At 40.2% G+C, this 15,593-nt stretch overlaps 2 protein-coding genes across 11 annotated transcripts in view; both read right to left on the minus strand.

The window, feature by feature from the left end:
- Positions 1 to 2,563: 2,563 nt before the first annotated feature.
- Positions 2,564 to 8,057, minus strand: LOC138970217 (uncharacterized). Its single transcript, XM_070342714.1, has 3 exons — positions 8,044 to 8,057; positions 4,104 to 4,795; positions 2,564 to 3,094 (listed from the first exon to the last, which is right to left on the minus strand). Exons 1-3 carry the CDS (start codon positions 8,055 to 8,057, stop codon positions 2,703 to 2,705), a joined length of 1,098 nt encoding a protein of 365 aa, XP_070198815.1. The 3' UTR covers positions 2,564 to 2,702.
- LOC138971606 (MAP kinase-activating death domain protein-like) overlaps positions 7,273 to 15,593 on the minus strand; it is a 100,996-nt gene continuing 92,675 nt past the window's right edge. For 6 of the 10 annotated variants that reach the window (XM_070344370.1, XM_070344367.1, XM_070344368.1 and 3 more), the window contains 2 exons: positions 13,828 to 13,875; positions 7,273 to 13,025 (listed from right to left, as the gene is read on the minus strand). In XM_070344370.1, the coding sequence (XP_070200471.1) occupies positions 13,856 to 13,875 (20 nt within the window). In that variant the 3' untranslated portion in view covers positions 7,273 to 13,025; positions 13,828 to 13,855. The remainder of the gene's footprint in view (positions 13,026 to 13,827; positions 13,876 to 15,593) is intronic. The other 4 variants (XM_070344374.1, XM_070344373.1, XM_070344366.1 and 1 more) reach the window with 1 other exon arrangement.

Genomic DNA, 15,593 nt, shown 5'->3' on the forward strand with positions numbered 1-15,593 from the left:
AATGAGGATTGTTCTTGATGTTTTGTCTTTTTTGCCTTGTTGTAATTAACATGTATTTGGTCTTGTGGGGGTGAAGACTCATGTGGTTAAATTCCGTCCAATTAATGATATCTACACTGTTCTGCAATGATAAATAAACTTGTCTAATTTTTTGTCAGAAGTGTGTATGGTCGTATCATCAGCAAATAGTTCACACACATCATTAACACTAAAGGAAGATCGTTAATATACAGAGAGAAAAGAAGTGGCCCAAGGACAGAACCCTGGGGGACTCCATTATATAACACAGGTCTTTTACTTGACATAGTGGAATTCACGCAGACGTATTGCTGGGGGGAGAGAGAGAGAGAGAGAGAGAGAGAGAGAGAGAGAGAGAGAGAGAGAGAGAGAGAGAGAGAGAGAGAGAGAGAGAGAGAGAGAGAGAGAGAGAGAGAGATTCAGATTCAGATTCAAAACTTTAATACAAAGGGATAAAGGTTTTAGGCGATGCCTAATCTTCCAACCTGTCCCTTTTAGACATACATGACATTATACATTACAATTATATATTTATAACATTTTTTAAACAGCCAAACGAATAACTAATTAACTAAGAATTTGTAATCAGGTTAAAACTAATAAAAACACAGTTATGATTTTAAAGTGTAGGGAGAGAATTATTTTTGACAAAGATTTTTTCGAACATTTTTTTTAAAAGACGAAAGGGTTTGACATGTTTTTCAGTACATTGGAAGTAAATTCCACACAAGAGATCCCCAGTAGGATAAACTAGATTTATACAAATCAATGCGTGGGAGCGGTAGCGTATAATTCAAAAGCCTCGCTCTACCAGGAGGACGCTCAAACAGGTCTTGGATGTATGAAGGTGTTTCATGGTTGCACATTTTGAACATGAAAACACTAGCCGATTTAAAAAGAACTGCTGTTGTAGCGGAAGAATGTTCAGTTGAGTGTATTTTTCTTGAGTAGTCATATTGGGATCTCGGTTTAATAACTTTACACCTCTCTTGTGAAGTGTGTTTATTTTCTTTATATGAACATCACTGGCATTGCACCAGACAGTAGATGCATAGCAAATGTGAGAGAGACAGTGTGCGTGGAAAAACATTTTGAGGACATCCACGGAAACAACGCACCAGAGCTTGTTAAGTAAGAAAAGGTTCCTAGAAACTCGTTTATAAACTGTATCAATGTGAGAGCGCCAGTTAAGTTCATCATCAATTACAACTCCAAGCACACGGTGGTGATGGACTTGAGCAATGCTAACTGTACCATGCATAAGATCAAGGCTCAGAGGCTGTCGCTGGTGTTTTTGTCTTGTGGTTATTAACATGCTTTTTGTTTTCTTAGGATGCAGTGCCATTCAGTTACAATTACACCAATCATTAATATTTGCTATACTTTCTTGGAGTACTTTTCTTATGAGATTTATATCTGTATTACTGCTGTGAAGTGTTGAGTCATCCGCAAAAAGAGAGAGGGAGGGAGGGAGGGAGAGAGAGAGAAAGAGAGAGAGAGAGAGAGAGAGAGAGAGAGAGAGAGAGAGAGAGAGAGAGAGAGAGAGAGAGAGAGAGAGAAGCACCTAAACACAAAGGCCGTAAACATGGACAAAACAAAATAACACGCACAGCCAAAACTGACGAAGATTATACCAGAGAGATGTATCATTTGTATTAGTAGCGTAAGTCGATTCCGGTCGATTCCGGTCGATTTTGGTCGATTCCGGTCGATTTCGGTCGATTCCGGTCGATTTTGGTCGATTCCGGGTAAAAGAAGTACCCAAGAAATCGGACACCGATTGACGAAAAGACTGTATGCCAGTGTATGCGGCGTCCGTCCGAGCACACACATATACACACAGCGACACATACAAACACACACACCTACCCCCCCCCCCCCCCTCTGTCCGTCCGTCCACGTGACTGGTATCAAAATCGAGACCGGAGGTCGAGATTTTGATATCACGGTCGAAACAGACCAATAGCAGAAGATATCATCACACAGTCCGTCAATGTTAGATATATTGCTATTTCTCTGGACATTTTCTATTCACTGTAAAGAAATTACAAAAGTATTTGTCTCAGTTTTGGCTGTTCCATATCCCTCCCTCTGATCAGTTATTATTTCTGTTTGTTCTCTCTTTTCTTGTACTTTCCAGTATTTCCAAATGGCTTTTCTTTCAAAAAGTAATTAGTCACTTGCTCAACAAAATTCTGGGATAATTCCATTTTCATATAATCATATTCTTTTGTTTTTAAATTTAGGTATCTTTGTTTTTGAAGTGGGGAAGCAATCAGTAAAGAGATCGTTGATATCAAAACTGATATCGACGGAAATGTCGTCAATATCACTTTTGCAATGAGCTCAGTTTTGCCCAATTGACCAATGGAAATCTACGTAACATATGAAATAGCAATATTGTATGATGTCCTCCACACACGATTAAAGGCTGGTTGAAAAAGTCAAGGTTACAGCAGGGTACGCACATATATTTGTCATTGAGGTTTTCTCGCATATTCTTGAAGCTACGGCTTTGAAACTTGGCACACTACCAAGGTTTAAACACGTCACGGCCAATCCGGCCTCTCCCATAATGCAACAGAAAAAGGGGCGGGGCTTAGCAAAAATAGCACAACGCGTGGCACGCGATGTAAACACGAACAGGCCAGATGGAAGGAGAAAGTGTGTAATGTCCTACCTTACTATGCCAAGACCTGCGATGCGTACTCCTGCCACAGTTCTGTCCAGAAGGCGAAATTTTTCCTTCTCAAATTCCGCCTGGCACTGACACGTCGAGGATTCCTTGCATCAACACTGTCTCGCTGCGAGGTGACTGTTCTGGCGTTGATGTTTTCGTTCCAGTCAAGCGTCGCGATGTTGGTGCGCATCCGATACGCGTCATATGCCAGGCTGCCGTCTGTTCTTTTGTCATGGTACTGGAGCATGATGTTGTTGAATGACTCTACAAAATATGTGTCCATGCAGTGAATGAAATCTGTGGGATTTTTGTAGATGATTGTTCGATGTAGTGCTTGTCTCAACAGTTGTTCTGCGGTTGGGTCTGTGATGATTGTTTTTGAAGGTTCATAGCGGAATTCCACAGGGCAGCGTTTTGGGGCCGGTTCTATTTACAGTGTTTATAAATGATTTACCAGATGTGGTTAGTGGTATAGTGAAGATATTTGCAGATGATACAAAGCTGTACAATAAAGCAACAAACAGTTCAGTCATGCAAAAAGACATACACTTACTTCAGGATTGGACAAATAAATGGAAATTATTTTTTAATGTTTCAAAGTGCAATGTTCTGCATTCTGGTAAAAAGAATCCCAAATATGACTACGTGATGACTGTCAATGATGCTATTGAAAAAATAAATGAATGTGATGAGGAAAAGGACATCGGTGTTGTTTTCGACAGCAATTTGTCATTCGACCCGCATATTCGAGGAGTTGTGTCAAAAGCTAATCAGAGGATTGGCATTATCAAACGAACCTTCTCATTTCTTGACAAGGACACCTTCTTAAAGCTATACAAAGCCTTTGTGAGACCACTGGTGGAATATGCAAATGTGGTGTGGAGCCCATTCCTCAAGAGACAGTCTCAGACAATTGAGAGGGTGCAGCGTCGAGCAACTAAAATTCTAAAGGAGTGCCGTGATAAGTCTTACGCGGACAGACTCAAATACTTAGACCTCCACTCTCTGAAGGGAAGGAGGACAAGGGGTGACCTAATACAAACATATAGAATTATAAATGACATTGGATGATATTGACATGCACAAAATATTCACATTCAAGCAGACAGCCGACAACACCAGAAACAGCCAGGGAAAAATCTTTCTTCAACACTGCAAGACTAACAAGCGCAAGTTTTCGTTTTCTCATAGAGTTGCTAACAATTGGAATGCACTACCCGCTAACATAAAATTCGCACCCACAGTAGACGCCTTCAAAAACTTCTTGGACAATTCTCCAAAATTTCTTAACCTTTTTTACGACTTTGATTGAAAGCATTGAAAGAATAGGGATTTAGGCATGCAAAGTATCTGACAAATATAGCCGCCCCCTACATACTACTACTACTACTACTACTATAAGCTGGGTCTGTTTTGCATCTGGAGGTTGGATGGCAGTGCTCGTGGTTGTTTTTGTAATGTTTAATGACATTCATCATGCTGTGCTGCAGTGTTTCGGGATTTTCCTCACAGTTTTTCATGCTCCAGTACACATGCGTTTTGATGCTAGCAGCCTTGTCACTCAGGTGTGGGTGCCAGGTTTTACCCTGCATGCAGCGAGAACCACAACACACAGTACGGACCTCCTTGGCAATGTTTTTTGCGGCGTGCCAGGTGTCGTTTGTCGTCTCTGTTTCATGCCTCGTCTCTCTCAGCCACTTGTTGACACTCCCGTTCCTGTCATGACAGTGTACGCGAATGTGTACGCTGCCCCCTTCCTGTTGCTCCAGGTAATGGTAGAGACGCTTTGTCCCTAACAGTTCGTGTCTCTGGGCACAAGGGTCGTCCTCTCTGGAGACGGTCTCCACTCTCAGCACTTTGTGAGACTGTGCGCCGATGCAGACTATGTCACTGTACCTGGAGTTTTTCTGGGTTGCATGACGCGCGTCTATTAGAATGTCAATGCCGTCTGTTTCTGGATACAGAGTTATTTCTTCAAGAAGCGCGTCATATACCGACTCTTGTGTTTTTCGATGAACACAATCCTTGCCGTATACAGAAAAAACCTCCCCAATGTAGTCCTCCCCCAGTTTCCCGATACCCGCAGCAAGGGCGGATCTGGGGGGGGGTTACACGGGTTACGTAACCCCCCCACCCCCCCCCCAAAAAAAGAGGTAATTTATTGGCTCAGGATGCACCAGATAGCTCTATTTTGCTTCTTTGGATAAAAAAAATTTCCGGGGGAGCATGCCCCCGGACCCCCCTAGAGGCTTAGGCGCCTTCGGCGCCGTCAACTTGTATCTTCGCAGTCATTTTGTAACCCCCCCTCCAAAGTGAATTGATCCGCCCTTGCCGCAGCATCAGCTACACGATGACCGATACTGGTTTTGGCTTATCCCTGACACGAAATAGGCATGTGCCATTCGACAGTTCACTAAATATTTTGTCCCAAGGTAAGGTGAACTTGGCCACTGTACTTTATGTGCGTTGTCACACTCGTATGTTGCCAAAGCAACGTGTCCAAGCATTTTTAGGTTTGTACGAACCAACGCACATCCACAAGAAACTGTGTGGCGCAAGTCGCATTGAACCTCATCAAATTCCAAGGTCACAGTAAGGTTAACGTTGCTTTCCAAACTGGAAAATTGTCGTTGTCTTACACGTCACGTTTTAAAGCTAGATACATTACACTTAAGCTAAGTTTACATACTTTCAGAATGTTGATGAAATTTAAAAACAAAGTAGGGATCTCCAGGTTAATTTGTCAAATTTCAAGGTCATATATAGCGCGGGGTCACGTCTGGTTCAAAATCTTTGGAAAATTGTCATTTCGTCAATAGAGATTACACTATTTTCTATTTTTAATTTGCATTGGGAATCCCGAGATACTTGTTTAGTGGGGCACTTACGGGAGTCAAGGCTAATTGCCGATCATTTTAAGTCACCAATTCCAAGGTTGCCCTCTTCAGTGACACAGCGAGTTTGCGTGGCGCGAAGTTTCAGTCTGATTCGCTTTCGTTCACATCTCGTGAAAGAATACGGTGAACCTGGTGTAAAGTAAAAAGAAACGATCTTGCACCACGTACGGATAACGATACAGAAAGCGAGTGCCGCAGTGATTAGGAATTCTCTTCATTGTGCAAAATCTTCATTTCTCGACGCTGTCAGCCTCACAAACCAACTGAGTTGTTCGATGCAGACGACATAATACTACATGGTTTGCTGTGTTGTACCAGATTTACACGAGGTTTTTAAAAATTATAAATATTGAACTGCGAGCGAAAGCGAGCTGTTTATTATTTGAAAAAGCAACGAGTGTGTAGAAGAGAGCTGGTACGACACAGCAAGCCATGTAGTATTCTGTTTATCTTACATGCTGTACTGACGTGTATTTTACTCAAAACGTCCCGCAGTGGAGGCGATCAAATTAAAGACGCTTCTTTTGGAACCTCGATCTCTTCCAAATCCTCTGCAATCTCTTAGGTCAAAGCAAAGAAACGTCACTCCTGAAACTGTAGCTGTGTATAGTTTATACCGTAGATCAACGAGGCCGAGAAGCGAAATATCAACACGGCGAAAGATGAAAACGTCACACCGGCTGTTAGTTCTAAAAATTCATCCAGGGGAATTAGCGAACACAATTTTTTTTCTCCACAATGACGTTTGTCTCGGTGACTTTGGCATCATAAGCAGTGGAAAAACAGGTCCCTGCCGGACTTGTTCGACACGATCTCATTCACATGATATACACACGTGTGGTTTGAACGATATTGTTATCTAATGAGTGGTTTCTCTCACGTATGTAGGATAAATTGAAAGTCAAGCGTCAAGGTCACAGCGAGGTCTTGTTGAGGTCAAAAATATGAATTCGTCATTGAGGTTATCTGGCATGTTTTTGAAGCTAGGGCTTTGAAACTTGCCATACTACCAAAATTAATGTGCTTCATTCACATACAAGAAAGCCTGAAAAAAAATGTATATCCGAATTATGTGAGATTGTTTAAAATCTATATCCACTGTTAAAAAACTAACATAATTATATAAATTTCATGCACCAATAAACCCGTAGACCCTGGAATGTGATGTGAGAGAGAGAGGAGGTAAGCAAGAGAGTGAGAGAGAGAGGGTGAGAGTGATGGAGTGAGAGAGAGAGAATTTCAGTAATTTTTGTTATCTTGATGTGAATTATCAAAAGTTGACTCTGTTATGTGTTTTTTAGCCTCGATTCGGTTCAGATAATTAGCTCCCGGAATTTGCAAAGTTTATTGAAAGTATTTTTGGTGCACATGTATGGCATTTTTAATGTTTTAAACGTGTTATGTTGTGTACTTTGATGTAATGTTGCAATACACAAACCTTGTGAAAATGTCCACGAATAACAATGTGTGCGTGTGCAGTGTATTCATTTAATACATCAAGGGCACATTATAAGTTGTCAATTCATGTAATACAGGTATAAAAATATTCACTGGCAGCGTACAGGTTAAACAATTTTACATAACCCTGTAGATTTTCTCAAAAGAGTTGATGTTTAGCGGGTTCACACACACACACACACACACAGACACTGTCACACACACACACAATTCTCTGCAAATGTTTGTAAAGTTTTATTATTAGAAAGACACACTCCAGTGTTTACATGACTGCATGCCTACATATCCTCTCCAAAACAGATATATTGCTGAGCTATCAACTGATCCCAAATCCGTTTACATTTGTACTTAATGAGGACAAATAAACAAACGAACATAGGCCTAATGCATAAGCCGCACATGAACATAAACAATAACAACTTTACCGGGAGAAGGGCATTTTCTCTAAATGACCTGTACTTGTCTTGAATTTAATTGCAAACAGGAGTTATACCAATTAACTTCATGTTTTAAACAATAGCACAGTAGACTTCTTCCACCCAGATAACTAAGCTTAGGATGACTCAACAGCCCAACATGACTTGACGCAGATCATTCAAGAATGATTTTGTATCGGCATGCCACCAAGTTTGTGTAAACATTTTCCGGTGCTCAAAAACAAAAATGCATCAACGATTTCATTTTTAACGGCCTCTCATAAGTGATTCAAATAAAGACAACTGATTTTTCTTCGTTTTTGCTTACTGTGCTGAACAAGGAACTTGATTTTTGTGTGTATGTCAGAGCTGTCTAATAGAAGATAATATTCACTAGTAAAGCAAGCTAAGCGTTTATTCCAGAAATTGAATCCGGCTAGAGCAATAAATTTAATAAGAGAATCATTACTTTCTTAAACTGCCCTTGGGTTTTATCAAATGGAAGGACTGAGCTCTCTTTTTTCAAAGGCAATTAACGGTTAACCTGATCATGATTTTGCCTAATCAGACTTACCCTAAGTCTATCATGTTTGTAAAGAGTATGCCAGGCAAACCTCACTCTGCTGTTCATCACATCAAGACTCTGGTACACCCAGAACAAAACATATGGAAGTGCAGCACTCCTACTCCTTGCAGGGTTAGCTGTAATTGTTGTACTGATGTAGATAACATTGATACATTTAGATTGGCATTACAGTACAGTCACTAAACAAGACTTGTCCTTTCTAGCAGTGCTAATTTTGCCCAACTCAGTAAAGTATGCAGCAGAAGTCTCTATACACACACAAAAAGAAACGTATGGTGCCATCTATGCTAGTAAACTGCACCATGAACTGATTCTCCTGAACTGATAACACCAAACTAAACCGCAACATTAACGAATCGATGTCACATCCTTAAATTACAGTTCGTTAACAGATTAAAATCCATGGACATAAGGCATTAGATTCTAACAAAAAAAAACCAGGCATGATAACAATGATACCAGTCACGAGCTACAGGATTATGAAGCATGAGCGGAGGAAAAGTAAAGATCCACTGCATGCAGAAAAAAAAGAAGAAAAAAATGACGTCTAGAGTAAAACAATGTACACAGCTAAGCATCTATACAACTCATCTACTAAAATAAAGTGTGTAGTGGTGAAGAGGTAATCCTGAAAAAGTAACACAGTTTGTACACACCCAAACACTCTTTGGAATTTTACCTCAAATGATTTCATAATGATCTGTGAACTTTTTTACTTATCGTGCTATAGCGCTAACATGATATTTGTTACCAATAAACCCATGTTGCGATGTTCCCTTTACTACCCACAGCTGAGGAAGGTTAGTAAATACTTGTAAATTACTCTGGCTGTGTTATGCCCAGTCTTCACACAGAGATTAATGCAAGGCAAAAACTTGTACAGTCTCAGATGAATATTTGCACTAAATATTGATGTCTCCCCCAAAACAAGCCTCTATCTTTACGAAAGTTTCCTCTATCAGTGGGCCCACCAGGGTTGAGTTTTTCTCTGATTTCATTTGAAGAACAATTGTGAGGGATCATAAGGCGATTGCTGATTACCTAGTTGAAGCTTAAAGCATTCCATCTCCTTTAAGACCTAGCTGATCCTATCTCATTTAATTTTGTTTTAATAAAATTGGCAACAAAGCATGAATTGCTGAAAAACAAACTGGCGCAGTATGTGTACTCAAAAGCAATGTGACCAGCCTTTCCTTCATAACAACAAAACCTGTACACGAGTCATCGATCATCACAACCAAGAGAAAAACAGTGAGCGAAACGAACTCATCCTTCACAATAATGTGACCTTCACACACTTTCTCATTTTACGCACACTCCGCCAGCATATCACATCTAAGTAAACCTACCCGGACTCACTTATTATCAAATAAGGCTAGTGTGTAGGGTTCTTGCAAACAAGACGATAACAGAGATCTAAGCATAATAAACTACAATCAGTATACAATGTATATATGCACCCTAACAACAAACTGCAAAAATCCTGAACAGTTCTTTAAAACTGACCATGTGAAACATTGGATCTTCATTATGCTACTTCTTTTGCTACATTCAAATGTACCAGTCACACTATCCTGGCTTTTTGAAATAAAAGCAACAAAAATAAAACAAAGAATGATAACGAGATGTAAAGTGTTTTTTTCAAATTGATTATGACTAGATCAGTGCCATTTTGACACATTGCCTTCAGAATGCTTACAATATTTACTTCAAGTGGTTCACATATTTTGTTTAGTTCTTGACTGACATAGGAAATTACTGGAGAAACACAAGTAGTTAAAATAAGAAATAAAAAAAGAATTAAAGGTGTACCAGAGGTATTATTTCTTAAAAGCCCCAACCCGGGTTGAAGGACGTGCTTATCAAAGGTATTGCAATAATAATGCTACCCAAGGTAAAATCAGGTTTATATACGCACGATTCATTGCACAGAAATGAAGAAAAAAAGAGATTTATAACAGAGTAAAGCAGATATATTTTAAATTATGTCAAACAAATTTCACAAATAATGAAAATAGCAGATTGCAAACTTAAAGTTGTGTGTGTGTGGCCAAGACAGACATGCAAGTGGATGAAACACTGTTTTATTCAGTTCACACATAGCTATTGGGTGGTTGATAATACGCTGATTGTCCATCTTCTGTATGTGACTTGTAACATGTCCACTGAATTGTTATTCAAATTGCACGTTCTTTCTTTATTTGGTGTTTGATGTCGTTTTCAACCTAGAAGGAAATATCGCGACGCGGAAAGGGGGGGAGATGGGAAACTGCACGTGCCACACTGTATACATGTCACAATTAAAAAGGATGCGGAGATTCTACTCTGGAGGTTCAGTACTACTGCAAAACATGTAACTTTCACCCATGTCAAATCTATGCGTAATTATAACGAGTCAAACGGAAGCATCAGTCAAAGCATAACATTTATAATCCTACCAAACCTCAAAAGCTGGGAGGGAATTTTGAATGGCTGTACCTATTTCACTAAGGCCAAACAAAAATACATGTTGGTAACGTGACCAAACAAATAGGGTCGGTAGGTTGGCTTTTTAAAAATGTAGTCGATTTTAAAGGAGGTTACTTCCCTTAGTCTCGGTATGGTTCACAAAATGTGCCAACAGTTTTGTTTTGTTTTGAGAAACGATAAAAATGTTTTAGGGCCGGCGAGACAAAATAGGGTCAGTCGGGTTACCCTAAACCAACATATATTTTTTATTTGGCTTTACATGTACCGCAACACAATAACATACTGTAACTCCAAAGCAATTTGCTCTTGGTAGTGGTAACACCTGCACTGAACTACCTCCAAAACTACACACGCTGCTATAGTTCCTCTACAAAACTGTACAAAGTGGGTCATCAACAGAAGGGAGAAGCGCGAGGCGCCAACAACACACAAGGTACTGCTTCTGCACACAGTGACACTACACCAAGAGGGGATGATCGACAGGGTAAAAAACTGCATATTAAACACTGTCTTTGTCCGCTCAACACACACGATCATGCCGACGGTGCAGCATCGCTACTCTGTCCCAAAGTGTCTTTGTAGAGAGTGAAGAGCGGGACAAATACTGATTGCCATGGAAACAGTATCACCATTACTGACGCACTTGTAACATTAGTATCACAAGCAAGGAGTGAGAGATTGCAAAGATTCAGTTCAATCAAGTGTGTAGCAGAGTTTTCAAATCCAGAATGGCTGACAAGAAGCAAGGTAATGCATCCACTTGACTGGAACAATGGCAGGAAACCACAGAAGCTCCACAAATGCAAACGCAGAGACTGTACCAGTAACAGTGGATCACACATATACACACACGTTGCACACATTCCCCATTGACTAGTCACTCAAGCTAAAGCTTAACATGCACGCTGTGTGCACACCGACACACACACACACATGCAAGCACGCACACATGCACGCACACACACATACACACTCTCTCTCTGTTTCTCTCCCACACACCATTGAATTTCAAAGACAAAGCATACCTCAACAAACCAAAAACACCACTGGACTAATGCCAAGATTTTTCGGTTGCAAATCAAGTCTTGACATTATAAGAATAGAATTTTAGGTAAATAAGTGTAAATAAGATTCATTTCATCAGCAGTAAATAAATAAATAGTATATCTTAGCTCTGGGAGTTTTTGCTGTACATTTTTCTTCACAGAACGACCAATGCAATGCATGAAAGCAACATCACACCCACTTCACCGAACGGTGCGCCACAGCTGAAAGATATATACTTAGAATGACACATCTTTCTGAGTAACAAGACATGGTTATGGAAGACCCATTTACAACGTATTATGTTTTTTTCTGATCATGCAGAAAAATACCATTCATTGATATATTCATATATAGGTATTTGCAATCAAACAAATGGAATGAAAAGCACCATGGTATCTTTCAGTTTATAGAATTCATCTATGTGTAACAGTACAGGGCAGGACGGACCAGGAAAACCTTGAAGCATGCTACCTCCCCTCTGGAAACACTTTTTAACTAGCCATGCCAGATGCTGTCAGAGAACTCTTCAACCTTACCCTATCCCCCCCTCCCCCCTCTCCCCCCTTCAAAATGTCTGGTCTGACATGCGTTAATTGCAGCCATATTCGACTTCCGACAGACCATGCTTGTAAATTTCAATCAGCAAATATATCCAAGGAATGAGCTACCACTTCCTGCACAAACTAACACATCTGACAGCAGCTAATCCACTAAATTTGTTTCTGATATCATCCTAATATATTATTATATATCATCCTAATATATCCTGGCTCTAGCTTCATCTCTGTATCCATGCTTTTCCCGGTCCACCTGCCCTGATGTCCACTGTGTGAGCAAGATCCAAATTAGCACTTAAGGTCTCAGAAAACAATAACTCCTGTTTCGATATGGGGAAATGCTGAATCAAAATCAAAAACAATGGTGTTAATTAGAGAGCAGAGGTATACAGGAAATGCCAACTGAGAGGAATCCAACGCAGGCAGGCAGGCAAAAGACCTTCACCTGTAGTGAGGTCAAGGTTGCAGCCAGATGACCTTGATGGCTGATCATCATCCCAACCGGTCAAAAATGGTTTTGACCAAATTCAACATGGGAGACGGAAGACCGCTGAAGATGACTGAAAACTCTGCCCAGATGAACACGATCTGTGCTACATCGTGACCTTCAGGCGAGATGAAGGTCAGGGATGGGATGACCGGGGTTGTGACGCAAACGGAACAAGCACTTGTGAGAACTGCTGTAGTCTGGGTCGTTTGGGTGATCATCCTTCTTTGTTCCCCAGCGTCTGTTTCCCTGTTCACAATGTGGAACAGGTCATGCTGTATCAAAGTACTGCACTATGTGGCCAAGTCATCCCTGGTCATGTGACTGCGTTGTCATGACTGCTTGCGTTGCTCCATACCAGCGGCGATGTAGGAGAAGAGACACAGTACTGCGTAGCATATCTGGTCAGCCTGTTCAGACAAATGACAAATCTCAACTGTTAGATTCAACATCAGTGATTTTGAACACTTTCACTTTTTCTTTCTTCTCTCCCTTATTACAATTGAAGAGTGTGGCTGCATGTAGTTCGCTTTCATCTTTTTCATACTGAAATTGCTATGTCAGCTCACAGAGCGCTATCAGTCTAGACACATATTATTGCTAACATTATTTTGACGAAGGTGAAAGATTCGTTACAATCATGTTGTCAGCTGTAAATGGCACATACACAACAACAGCAGGAGCAACTACAGTCCCAGCTGATAAGCAGTAAAGCATGTTCCTGTCACTCTCCTATTTCTATTATTCAGTTCCTGCTAAAATTAAATTTAAAGTAAAACCTGTCAAAAGACGAAAAACAACAGAAATAAGGTAACCTAGTTGTCATAAAAAAAGAGGGAACAATGAGACATAGACTTGATAACAAAATAAAACAAGTAATGTTCACCTCTTATATAATGTTAACTATACATCAAAATCATAGTGGAAAAACAAGAGAAAAGAAAGGGGGGTGAATTAAGTGAAAGTTTAAGTGAACATTAAACCAAATATTTCAACAAAATGTGAAACACAAAAGCAGTAAAAGTGCCAAAGAAGCCAGAAGCTGCAAAAGAAGAATTAATTAGTGCATCACAAAATCAAAGGCATTACAGGCAAACTGTGAACTACAAAGCAAGCTATATGTACACTTCAATTGCTTCAACATTCCAAACAAGCGTTTGCAAATGAAAGCTGGCAAGCACAGAAAAGCTCAATGCAGATTATATTTTTAACCAGTAGCCGATTCCTTTTGCTTGGTGTTTTACTTCTCTACTATATCTCCTGAAAACAAAACCATAAAACCAAAATACCACTATGCAGAAGCTTCATGCAATTAGCTCTGGGACACATTTTCCACAATCAGTTGAAGCAGTATGAGTTAGTGTTTTGAAATTATCATCAAATGAATAGAGTTTGTCTTCTCTTGTGGTACAGACAACGCCACTTAACTCGATCTCGTCGGGCCCCCCCCCCCCCCCCCCCAAAGAGTTTGAGGTATGCGAAGTTCGTGTTATCCAACACGTCGGATAGCTCGATTTTTCAAAGGAAGACTTCGAGCTATCCGAAGTCGAGGTAAGTGAAGGATTTTTAGTGATATAAAGAAGGCTGGTGGCCGGGACCAATGGTTCACTTCGACGTATCCGAAAAATCGAGGTAAGCAGCGTAGTCTATCTACAGGACAGCTCTCAGCAGGCTCTTGGGGCTTTTTTGATGATGTGTGCAAATCTGCTTGCTATGGTGTATATATTTATATGTACGTATTTACGTGCGGCATGTGTGTGTGTGTGTGTTTGTGTGTGTGACGGTTTGTGTGTGTGTGTGTGTGTGTTTGTATGTGCTTGTATGCTGACTTTATTAGCAGGCATCTGTCAAAAATTGTTACGATCAACGATCAAGTCAGTGTAATATCATGTATATACTTTTGATTTGATTACGTGAAATGCTGCTTTTGTACATTTTCTTTTGTTTTACCATTGTAAAAACCAATTCACTGGTTATACAATTAAACAATCCATCCATCTCTCCCTCTGAGAACTATTTGTGACCCTCCACCACGGAATGAGTCGCATGTCACCTTTGCATGATTTTCATATTTTTACATTTTCCTAAAGAGTTTTTTATGCTCAATCCAGTGGTGAAAACCGTTTTAAAAAAGAGTGAAAACTGTTTGAGTTATAAGCCTGTGACTAAGGTGACCCTTAAGCCTAGCGCAGAACCACGCGAGGTGACGTGCGACTCATTTCGTGGTGGATCGGGTCACTTCTTCTTCTTCTGCGTTCGTGGGCTGAAACTCCCACGTACACTCGTGTTTTTTGCACGAGTGGAATTTTACGTGTATGACCGTTTTTTACCCCGCCATTTAGGCAGCCATACGCCGTTTTCGGAGGAAGTGGATCGGGTCACATTTTCCATGTTTTGTTTGCGACATAATCTTATGACGTTTACATTTGTGCGTCACTTCTCGTTTGACGTCATATGGAGATAAAAAAGTGGGAGATCGAGCTAACCGATGTGATGAAAATAAGGTGGGACCTGGGCATGAGATCGAGTTAAGCAGAAAATCGAGCTATCCAAAGTCGAGGTAAGTGAAGGAATTTTAGTGATAACAAGAAGGCTGCTGGCCGGGACCAATGGTTCACTTCGACGTATCCGGAAAATCGAGTTAAGCGAGTTCGAGTTAAGCGGCGTTGTCTATTATATTTTCCATGGAATAAAACACTTCCAATGTTCTAATACCGTACTGCAGAGCATGACTATGTAGGGCAGTTTTTTAAATGTTTTTTTAATCCTTTTAATGAAATTTGTTCTCAAAAAAAGATTGTGACAAATACAGAATTAGAGGGAATAAATAAACCGTTACCTATACATGTATTCAATTTTACTGCATACAAATAAAGTCATTAAAACATAAGCACACAGGCAGTCACACATAAAGCCAAAACACACAACAGTTTCAACCATCAACACAAAAGCGTTTGTTCTTCCACATTAGATGGAAC

The sequence above is a fragment of the Littorina saxatilis genome, linkage group LG7, assembly GCF_037325665.1.
Source record: "Littorina saxatilis isolate snail1 linkage group LG7, US_GU_Lsax_2.0, whole genome shotgun sequence".
Lineage (NCBI taxonomy): Eukaryota > Metazoa > Mollusca > Gastropoda > Littorinimorpha > Littorinidae > Littorina > Littorina saxatilis.

Excerpts from the sequence above, each read along its gene's own strand:
- LOC138970217 (XM_070342714.1), bottom strand. Across the intron at positions 3,095-4,103 it reads CTCCAGATGCAAAACAGACC|TCCGCTATGAACCTTCAAAA; the intron begins CAGCTTATAGTA and ends GCCCTGTGGAAT.